Here is an 11637-nt window from a genome sequence, read left to right as displayed (position 1 = left end):
GCCCCATAAGTATGAGAGAGAGTAAATCACGGTGAATACGGGCCCAGCTATGATATGGCGGTCTTAGGTGTTTAGCACGGACAGATATTGATGTTATCGCAATTGCTGCCGCAGACCTTCGACCTCCCGACTACTCATGATGCAAGAATATCATGTCATAACCGGCTGATCCCGCCCGTGGGGGCAAAGAGCAGCCATTTTTGAACCTTATTGCCAAAGTCGTAGAGGTGGAAAGAGATGGACCTTCCGCTCCTGCTTTGTTTCGTTTCCTTGTACTGTGATGTTCAGTGAGGAGGGCAACCCAAATCCAATCAGAGGCCTTCGCCAAGAGCTATAATCTTCGAGGAGCACCCACGATCGGTGGTCCTCCCTGTGCGTGTGGTGCAAGGCGGAGACTGCCGCAGAAATTTGACTCAGGTGACTAATTTATCTTCGCTTCTCTCTTCTCTCCTTGCCACGCTTTGTTTCCTTCTGTTCATTTCCGTGTCCGCTCTCGCGCTGCTTCTTGTTCTTCCACTGCGACGATCGACGAAGGACGAATCGTGAGCACTTTTTTTTTGGGTCTCGATATCGTCTTCATTTTGCTGCGGCTCTATGTTTCCAGCCCCAAGCAGCCAGTTTCCTGAGTTGTTTCTTCTCTCTTCCTCTTGTTGCGTTTGTTCTTCTGTCAACTTCGTTTTCATTGTCTGCTTCTAGAAATCTTCAGGTTTGCGTCTTTTTCAAACATCTTTGTGCTATTTTGTTTTCCGTAAAGGACCCGTCTTTATTTACTTCAACTTTCGTCTTTTCTTTCTTGTTCCAATCTTCGTCGCGCTCTTGACAGACTTTACTCACTTCTGTTCGTTTTCTTGTTTCTATTTTTTTTTTGTATGTTTAGATTCTCCAATTTTCTTCCACTCTCGTTGATGTTTTTCCTCTACAGACTGTGTTAGAGACCTTCTCTTTAGCTTCCGAAGATTTTGCCCACTTCCAAGAATGGGGTGCTTCAGCTACTTCAAAAAGAGATACATATCTATAAGGTCCGGGGTTTCGCCTCCCATCCAGGGAACAACGCCCATTTCCTCACAGATGTCCATATCAAAAGATGGCACGGGCATGTCAGAGGATTCAGCAGCTGTGGAACAGATGAGCAAGTCCACTTTCTCTGCGTCCTCTCAGAAAAGCATACCTGAGTTGTACGAGGAAAGAGGGGCACATAACCTGCGTGTTTTTGAGCTCAAGGAGCTTAGAAATGCAACAAACGACTTCAGTAGGCTGCTAAAGATTGGTGAGGGTGGGTTCGGAAGCGTGTATAAAGGCTATGTCAAGCCTCCCAATGGGAAGGGAGATAGAACCATAGTGGCCATCAAGAAGCTTAATCCACAAGGCATGCAGGTACTTGTGCTCAATCTCAAGTGTTTTACAGCGTCATGTATGCTTCAACCATAGAGTTTTTGTTGGGAGAAAAATGATCCAAAAATAACTTATTGTATTCTGTGCATTTTTCATTCAGCATATGCCAACTAACTTAGGAAATAGGCTTAAGTTGTAGTTGTGCTCCAGATTTAGTGTGCATGAATATGCACATACTGAGCTGCATGGCCAACAGGTAATGGACATGGCAATCGAGAGCTAGTTTCATCTTCTTTGGAAATGAGATGCATGAATGTGCACATAACGATGCCAAAAGCAAAGAATGAGATTTCCATGTAGGATAATGTGACAAAAAAACTCAGTGAAGGATATAGGATCTTGTGATTGTTTTATTATTTGAATACTTCGAATTTTACTTCACGTTGAATTTTAAAAATGAATCTTGATTTATGGTCCTATAGCATTAACTGACTTCTTCTGTTGGATAAATTTATTTTCTGAATTTGATGTAGCATTATTTATTTGCAGATGTTTTCAAGAAATTGTCTCACCTTCATTGAACTACTTAAAATGTTATTGTTCCCTTTGTAGATTATTATTATCATCATTATTTTCGGTTGTTCTTAAGTAGATCTTTTATGACATTCAATTTGGTCTATCTAGGGTCACAAACAATGGTTGACAGAAGTGCAGTTTTTAGGTATTGTGGAACACACAAATCTTGTTAAGCTTATTGGATATTGTTCTGTGGATGGTGAAAGAGGAGCACAAAGGATGTTGGTCTACGAGTTCTTGCCTAACAAAACCCTAGATGACCACTTATTTAACAGAGCTTATCCCTCTCTTCCATGGGCTATAAGGTTGCAGATAGCCTTGGGTGCTGCAGAAGGGCTGGCATACCTCCATGAGAGGATGGAAATTCAGGTATCCCTTGAGAAACCATAGTTCTGTCTTATATATATGTGAACACTGTTCTTAGTGCTAATTTGATGAAAAGAAGCTACCCTGATATTGCCAGAGAAGTGCTATTATATTTGGAGAATCACTTAAGTCAGTTGAATGTACTTATCCAGCTCTATTTGGTGTCCATAATATACCTAAATTAAGAAAAATGATCTTTTGCTTGGCTGTAGTCCTGAAATACACACTTTCACTTTCGTGATTACAAAGGAATTATCAAATATCGTTGGCTTGATCTAGGAAAATAACTTCCTGCAGTATTTCATTTGATTAGGAATTTTTCTGTGCCTTTTTTGAAAGTCAATTTTCCCCTTTAGAAGGGAATGGTTGGATGGAGAAACTTTCATTCTTGAAACTGCCTACATAATTCCAAGTGGTGCAACATTTTGACGCATAAATAAAAAAATACATCTGAATATTAAATAAAAAATAAATCTGAATAGAGGGAATTAGGTTGTATTTTTCATACTTGGTTCATGTATTTATTGGCAATTTTTTTTCTCATTCAATAATTCCAAGTGGTGCAACATTTTGATGTTTAAATAAAAAAATAGATCTGAATATTGTATAAAAAATAAATTTGAATAGAGGGAATTTGGTTGTATTTTTCATACTTGGTTCATGTATTTATTGGTGATGTTTTTCTTGTTCAATAACCAATGCAATAGCATGTTACACTCTTGGTTGAGATCAGATGGTAAAAAATTAAAAAGCTAAGTACTTGTCATGAGCTTGAAATCAAGAATAAAGGATAGATTATATGAACCTTTTACACCTTGAAATACTACTAGAGAAATTAAACCTGCAAAAATAGTTCAAAAATGGATTTCCAAAGAGCACCTAGTAAATCCAATTGGACCCAACTTATTGTTGGTTCTAAAATGTATTATTTCATAATTTTAGATTCGGTTATGGTGCACAAAGGAATGAAGAAAGAATCTTGTGACTTGGTGCATATTCAATTATTCATGCAAGATCTTTATTTTCAATATATCCTTCTGATTACTTGAGGTGGAAATTTATGTTCTAATTGATTTGTATGCTATAATTTCTGAATTTTGTAGGAATCCTTATATATGAAGATTGAATGATACGATAAGTGTTTACTACAATTTTGGTATATACTTGGCACACACCATGGCTACCCAACACTTAATATCACTAAAAACATCATTATGTAACATACATCATAAAATTCGTTGGTCTCTAATGTCATCCATGGTTTCTTCTAGGGATGCATGTTTGCTTTCACTCCCATTGAATTAGGAAGTAAGTTTCATTTTTGGGTTTTTATTCATGTTCTATGACTCAGACTCTTTGTAGGCATTTGAATTCTAGGTTTCCTCTTTCATGGCAGCTATAAAACATTGTGTATTGGGGTTAAGTTCTCTTTAGAGGCTTAAGTCTATCAATGAAGTGAACACATATAGTTCTAGGATTTTCTCTATCTTCACAATGCATGTGAAGTTCCTTAAACCTAGTTAGTAGGTATTCTATCACACTTGGGGATGATTATTTCAAATTTATTAACTTATTGTATAATTGGTCCTTAAAGTATGTGAGAGAATAATTTTTTAGTCATTTTATCCCATTTGGTAATGGGTTGTCATCTATGTCAGTCTTGATTAGCTTGGACATTTTGCTTTCTTTTTTTTTTTTCTCCAAATGTGATCCTTATTTCTTTAATTTCTCCTTTCCAGCAAGACTTTATAAAGGTGGATAAATCTTATGGAAAAAAAAAAATCTAAAATGTTAAGCACAAAAAAAAAAAAAAAAAAACAAGTATGACAACACAAGAAATGTGAAAGATTACTCTAGGTGTTGCCGATTATAAATGAACCACAAGGTTGCAGTATGTCGCAACACAGAGAGCAAGAGGTCACTAGAGCACGAGCATACGAATGAGTGTGATGAGTGAATTGATTGATTCCAAAGCTTTGCCTCGAAACTCTTTATTCCTCTGTTACTGACTTGACAAGCCCCGGTCGACTCGAGCCTCCCCGGTCGCCTAAATCTTGCTAATGTGGCTGCAACGTTTATCCTTAAGATAATGTTAACTGCATTCTCCGGTCAACTAGAAGCTCTCTGATCACTTGGAGAGGGGCCAAATTTGATCTTGATCCGATTCTCGGATCGCTAGATAACATCTCTTGGTCACTTGGAAGCTACTCCAGTCGCCTCGACCCTGATACGATCGCTTGGACTCTCCGATTTCCCTCGTCGAGAGTTATCACTAGCTAAGTCGCTTGAACTCCCTCTGGTCACTTGGAACTGTCGAACTTTGCTTCCCTACAATGGTTATGCGTAATGAGTATGATAGAGAATGTAAAATTACCTGCACTTACTTTTGGATCTAGATATTCAACCTCCAACTAACTCATCTAGACTGAGTTGCCAAACTAATCTGATTCCACTTGGACTTGTTGCTAAGCTTCAGCTCCCAGCTTACTCCACCTAGACTTGTCTTGCCAAGCCTTCAGTTTCTAGCTTACTCCACTTGAACTTGTCTGCAAGCTTCATCTCCTAGCTCCCAACTTCTAGCTTATTCCACTTGGACTTGTCTTGTCAAGCCTTTAACTCGTAACTAACTCTACTTGAACTTGTCCTCCCAACCCTTCATCTCCCAGCTAACTCTACTTGGACTTGATCCAACTAGTTCTTAACTAGGACTTTCATGCTTGGTTTCCAATCAAGAGTTCACTCATGCTTGACTTCCAATCAGGTCTTTAGTTCCACTAGGACTTTAGTCATTGCTTGGTTCCCAACCATAACTTTACCATTTGTCAAGTAACCTACTCCTACACACTTGACACCAACTTATTAGATCACAAGTTTAAAAACTTTGAAAACAATTTGAATTAACTTTTCTTTACCTGCCCTATTTTTCTTTCTCTCCCCCTTTTTCATACATCAAAAATAGATTAAGAGGAGAATTAAACAAGACATAATATGTTAAATCAAAATTTCAAATAATTAATTATAAATTAATAAGCAAGATGAAAAACAGACATGTAATTAGTTTTAAATTCAATCATGAAGCTACAAGTCAAATCAAATAAATAGCAGTCAAAATCCAAATAAGTCAAACATGAATCTCCTAAAAAAAATTGGAACCAAGATTTGTCTAGTTAGATGGAGGAGTAGGTTGTTGACTCGTGTGCGGGGTATGCATCAATTCCATAATCGTAGGTAAGTGTGGTCGACCAAACCTAATTTTTATTGATGTTGGTTAAATTAGTTTTTTTTTTTTTTGTTTAGTACCTAGTGCTAATTATCTGTATTCTAGAGGTTGGAAGGTAAATGACTTCAAATATATTTCTAGTTTAAAACTCTAACCTTGAGTTCAAGAGAATTTCGAAAGTAAATTTAAACATAAACATAAAAGGATAATATTTTTTGAAAAAAATGCATTTATAAAAAAATCTAAGTTTTTATCAAAATAAGATCTTAAAAACACTTTCAAAAGGGCCAACTTTGATTTCCGGCTTAGCTATCGATAAGATAAAAACTATCAATCGGTTGGTCAATGTAAGTAAGTTTTCAGCTTAATCTTATGAAAACTAAGCTTTTAACATGTGAGAATTACCTAACTTGATCAATATAAAGTTTTAACCCCAATTCATGTCGATGCACTGATATAAACACCTGGAATTAATTGTTAGGACCAAAAGTAGCTAGAGGGGGGGTGAATAGCTCGTCGCGTTCGCTTGTTGCTCGGCGTTGCTTGTTCCTTCAAAGATGTGCAGCGGAAATACAAAGAAACAATCACACAACGCTAACACGGTTGGTTTACTTGGTATCCACCTCACAAGAGGTGACTAATCCAAGGATCCACACCAACACACACACCCTCCACTAAATAAAACTCTCCTTTATGGTAACTACCAAGGGCGGAGAAGCCCTACAAGACTCAATACAAGAAGAGAGGGAAAGATTACAAGAAATACAAGCTTACAAGCTTACAATGAGTATAAACCCTAACCCTAGCTTCTCTTCTTGGCTTTGATCCGCCTCTTGACTTGGAGAACTTCCAAGATCCTTCAAGAACTGGCGATCTGAGCTTTGTGAGTGCTGTGGAGGAGCTGGCGAGAGATCTGGAGTGAATCGGAGAAGAGATTTAAGAAATGAATGCTGCGGCCTTTATCGACGCCAACGGTCGGATCCGATCGATTCGAATGTTCCCAATCGATCGGGAGGCTTTGGATCGATCCACGGATCGATCCAGTGCGCCTCTCGGAAGGCTCGGATCGATCCACGAATCGATCCAGTGCTTATCGAAGCAGCCGCGTCCCAATCGATCCACGATCGATTGGAACATCTGAATCGATCCACGGATCGATCCGGCCTGCTAAGCTCCGGATCGATCCATCGATCGATTCAGCCTCTCTGGATCGATCCATCGATCGATCCAACACTGTGCCTTAAAACCAAGTTCTAAGCCTCTCGAACCAACATCCGTCAACCTTGACTGTTGGTACATTATGCCAACATCGGTCACTCCTTCGACTGCTAGGACTTCCCACCGTGTCGGTCAATCCTTTGACCCACTTGGACTTTTCTATTCATCAAGTATCCGGTCAATCCTTCGACCTACTGGACTTCCCAACACCGGATGTCCGATCATCCTCGATCCATCTGGATTTTCCTCGCCCGGCTTCACTCACGGGACTTTCACCCAGCTTCACTCACTGGGTTTTCTATCTGCCTAACTCACTAGGGCTTTCACCGGCTTCACTCACGGGACTTTCACCTGCTTCACTCACTAGGTTTTCCATCCGCCTAGCTTCACTCACTGGACTTTCCTTCCGGCTTCACTCACTGGGACTTTCACCTAGCTTCACTCACTAGGATTTTCCATCCGCCTAGCTTCACTCACTCGGACTTTCCTGGCTTCACTCACCGGGACTTCCATTCTACCTAACATCCCGCTTAGGACTTCCCAGTCAAGTATCCGGTCGACCTTGACTATTCTTCTTCAATCGATTTCTTATTGTCAAACATCTAAACTCAAACCAAGACTCGGCTTGGTCACCCAGGTCAACCTTGACCCGAGGGATGTGCACCAACAATCTCCCCTTTTGATGTTTGTGATACCACAATAACTTTACTGATACCACGTATAAGTTAAGCTAATCCTATAGCCTCGATCTTCCACCAGGTAATGAACACGTAAATTAAGCTCTTCATTCTCCCCCTACGGCAAACTCCCTCTAGGTAATGAAGCTAACTTACACCCATTCATAGGTCCTTTCATTCTCCCCTATTGGCACACATCAACCCATGCCCCGATTTTGGGTACACATCAACAAATCCATTTGTTGGCGACTCTCCCCGAAGAGTTGCTCATCATTGTTCACAACATCACTCGTTGTGATCACACGATAATGAAGGTCCCATACCCTTCATTTATCTTTAACTTCTCCCTCAATGTAGACAAATACCCAACCTTGAGCATTTTCTAACCACTTGAGTTCCCACTTGAAATAATGAGGATATCCACTCCCATTTCAAGTTCAAAAGCTCATCATGAGCATTTTCTTTAAAGAAGGTTAACCACCAGGTTCATGAAAATAATTTTCATGTCTTTAAAGAGTCCCTCCCCTAAAGACATGGTGGTGACTTCTGTCGTTGCACCAACAATGACTTGGAATCCCTAAACCTTTAGAAACCCAATTTAGAAGTTTTGAGGTTCAAATACTCAAAATTTGAAACAAACCTCAAACTAAACTTGATGAAGCCTTCCTTAACCAATCCATCCTTGTTTTCACATGAAAACACCCTTTGTATGTATACAAATGTATTTTAGGGTTTAGAATGGTTACCTAGACTCGAAGAGGTTCAAAATGTTGAAATCAAGCCTTCCCGGCCAAAATCAGCAACTTGGATCGATTGGAGTTGGGTTCCATCGATTGAACTTTCCGAATCGATCCATCGATCGATTCAGACTACTGAATCGATCGGTGATCGATCCAGACGCATGGTTGCCATCAGAATCGATCCATGGATCGATTCGAGCTCTCGATCGATCCTGATTGGAGCTCGATAGTTGCTGAAATTCCATTTCAGTCAACTGAAACCCTTAGAAAATTCTACAAAAATCCAAAAATCATGAAATTTCGTGTAGACATTATTTAGGGCATACTTAATCATGGAAAAATAGTTTTCTATGAAAATACCTCATATTTTCAGAGATTGACACAAGCTTGAAAACTTGCTAAAACTTTAGTGTTTTCTTCAAGTTTGTGTCGAACTATTCAATGGTGATTACTATCAAAAGATAGCCCTCACCAAGGTTTTCCAAAAACATTTTAAAAACATTTTCAAAACCAATATCCCATCATGTTCCTTGGGCATAATGCACATGACTTGTACATTAGCTTTCCCAATGATGGGAAAACACATAACTATGTGTTTTGATGAACCTAAAACTCAAAAGAATGCACTAAATCAACATCATGAGTTTTATTCATCTTCCTAACATCTCACTTGTATCTAATGTGCACTAAAACACATACAAGTCACCTTATATTCCTTGTGAGATGTGAGATTTTGGTTTTGCTCTATTCTAGGAATCATGCATATCTATCTAGGCATTTTAGAGATATTAGACATCCACCTAGGATGTCACTTGTTAACAAGTGTTGTTAAATGCCATTTGTCCTTAATTACAAGAAATTAAACTTAATGCATGATTATGTTATGGCATACATCAAAAGGAAATAACTTAAAAAAAATCTTATAACTACATGATGTATGAATGTCATGACATGGTATTTTTGGATTTTGCATAATAAAACATGAATGCAAAAATAGACATGATGTCATGGCATATGATGGGCAAACAATCATGGCAAGATTTAGCATAAATAAAATATACCTAGATTAACTATCTAAGTATCCTTAAAATCTTAGCTAATCCCACTTGTTTTAACTTAAAACGTTAAACCTAGATTGCCCTAAATGCTTCAAAGAAATGCCAAAACCTAAATTGACATTTCTGTTTCTCTTGATTTGTTTATGCCACATAAAAATTAAGCATATCCTCAAATGTTGGCATATTCCATTTTTCCTCAAGAATAATCACATAAATCAAGGCCCGGATTGCCTTAAATTTCTAAGAGAATACCAAAATCCCAACTTGGTATTTCTCTAGGTTTTCCCAATTTATGTCATTTTAAGATAAAATCAATTTTTCACCATTAGGCACATTTTACTCTTTCAAGGAGTAAATAATAATTCAATTTCATTTTCAAAGGTTAACAAAAACCTTGAAAATGCTCCTTGAGTGTCAATTTCTTCATGATTGGGTTAACTACCCTTTCACTTAGAGTTGACACTCTCTAACCCATTTATGGGGTAGAGAAAATGCTTCTAGGAACCCAACACCTATTGGTGCTCCTTGGATGCTCTAGGTATTCACTAGGGATAACTTCCCTAGATACCTTCCTAGTGACCTTGTTTGGCTTCTTAGAAGCCTTGGTCACCTTTTCTAGGTCAACTCTAGGGATAGCCTCCCTTGTGACCTTGTTGGTGACTTTCTTAGACTTCTTAGAAGTCTTAGTCACTTTGGTTGCAAAGATACTTCTAGGGATATCTTCCCTTGTATCCTTGACTTGACCTCTAGACTTAGGGTTTGTTCCATAACTATATGGAACCCTATGATAACTAGGCACATCCTTTTTAGCTTTGGGTTTGTATCCCAAACCTCTATGGCCATTGGATGGCTGTTGTACCCCTAAACCTAGGTTCTGCTCATTTTGCCCTTTTAGGATATTTTCCATCCTTTTTAGGGTCTTTTCCATTTTATCAAGTCTTGATCTCAAGACTTGATTTTCTATTATTAAATCCTTAGATTTTGATTTTTCATTACTCCCATGAACATTTTTGTTTTTGGGCTTGTATCTATTATCCTTAGTGTTCTTGCCCAAGTGTCCATCTACCTTCCTAACCTTAGGTTGGGTAGTTTTGGCATGTAGGGCCACATGCTTTTCCTTAAAGCCCTCATGCTTCCTATTCTTATGGTAAATCGCATTAAAATGATAAAAATTAGAACTATCATGCTTTTTACCATAATGTAAAGGGGTAGGCTCAATAAAAGATACCTTCTTCTTTACCTGAGGCTCCCCTTGACTAGTGCCTCCTTGAACCTTGACCACCTTCTTCCCTTAGGCATTGACTTGTAATGCCTTTTGATCTGAAAGCGTATAATACGCTCGCTCTTCTTTGTGTTGGGATAATCTCCTTGGCTTGCCTTTGTGTGCCACTTGGCCCTTCTTCGCCGATTTAGGACACTTGCTCTTGTAGTGCCCATGTTCCCTACACTCAAGCATATAATATGATTTTTATTATTAATTGAAATATTTATACCTTTGCTTGTAGGGGTGGCGACTTTTCCTTGATCCGGAGGTAGAAGCTTCCTCTTAATCGAACCTCGATTCCCCTCCATTTGATTTTCTTGACTTGTGGAGGTGAAGCTTCTTCCTCTTCTTCTCTTGACCCGGATGTAGAAGCTTCTCCTTCTTCTTGATCCGGTGTCACAGAATCGCCCCTCAATCCTAGAGGTGGAGGCTTCGTCATCTTGAATATGAAACAAGGAGTATGCTCCTCCTTGTTCCCTTCGTTGCATTCCTTGAGGATGAAGCTTCTTGGATTTCTTCTTCTTCGAGGTTGAGCATCTCTCAACCTCGAGTCCTCCTCTTGATCTTGCTCCAAAAGTCACCCTCTCGGATTCTTGGCGATCTTGTGGGTGGAGGATCTCTTCAAGCTTGGCGATTTGCTCCATGGTTCCTTCGTCTTGAATTCTCCATTTTGCGAAGGATGGTGCTAGCGATAAATTGACAAAAGCTTGGTCACTTTGTCATTTGCCTCGTACCTTTGGACTTGCTCCGAGCTCCATTTGCTTTTCTTGAGAAGCTTGCCCTTGGAGTTTGTTGGCGGTTCAAATCCTTCCATTAGAGCAAACCATTGCTCTATCTCCATCATAAGAAAGTTTTCGATTCTTGATTTCTAAGAATCGAAGCTCGTCAGAAGTGTATGGTGGAGCCACCCTTGTGTCAAATCCAAGTCCTCTTGGAATTGCATCTTGAAGTTGAGCTTCTTGAAATCTTTGACTTTTGATGAATTTGTGACTTCTTCACCCTCTAGCTTTTCTTGTTATGCTTGACCCTTCGGGTGATTCCTGAAACGGCCTCGCTCGATACCACTTGTTAGGACAAAAGTAGCTAGAGGGGTGAATAGCTCGTCGCGTTAAGCTCGTTGCTCGGCGTTGCTTGTTCCTTCAAAGATGTGCGGTACTGAAATACAAAGAAACAATCACACTGCTAA

General features: G+C 39.1%; 1 protein-coding gene across 3 annotated transcripts in view; it reads left to right on the top strand.

Moving 5' to 3' along the window:
* The first annotated feature begins 222 nt into the window (after positions 1-222).
* The window catches only part of LOC122038402 (probable serine/threonine-protein kinase PBL19), a 29363-nt gene continuing 17948 nt past the window's right edge, over positions 223-11637 (top strand). Inside the window, exons 1-3 of one of the 3 annotated variants that reach the window (XM_042598140.1) lie at positions 223-417; positions 923-1374; positions 2047-2277. In XM_042598140.1, the coding sequence (XP_042454074.1) occupies positions 976-1374; positions 2047-2277 (630 nt within the window). In that variant the 5' untranslated portion in view covers positions 223-417; positions 923-975. Of the gene's footprint in view, positions 418-519; positions 543-922; positions 1375-2016; positions 2278-11637 lie in introns of those variants that run through there. The other 2 variants (XM_042598138.1, XM_042598139.1) reach the window with 2 other exon arrangements.

This window comes from Zingiber officinale, chromosome 1A, assembly GCF_018446385.1.
Source record: "Zingiber officinale cultivar Zhangliang chromosome 1A, Zo_v1.1, whole genome shotgun sequence".
Taxonomy (NCBI): domain Eukaryota; kingdom Viridiplantae; phylum Streptophyta; class Magnoliopsida; order Zingiberales; family Zingiberaceae; genus Zingiber; species Zingiber officinale.
This window is presented reverse-complemented; position numbering and strand designations above follow the sequence as displayed.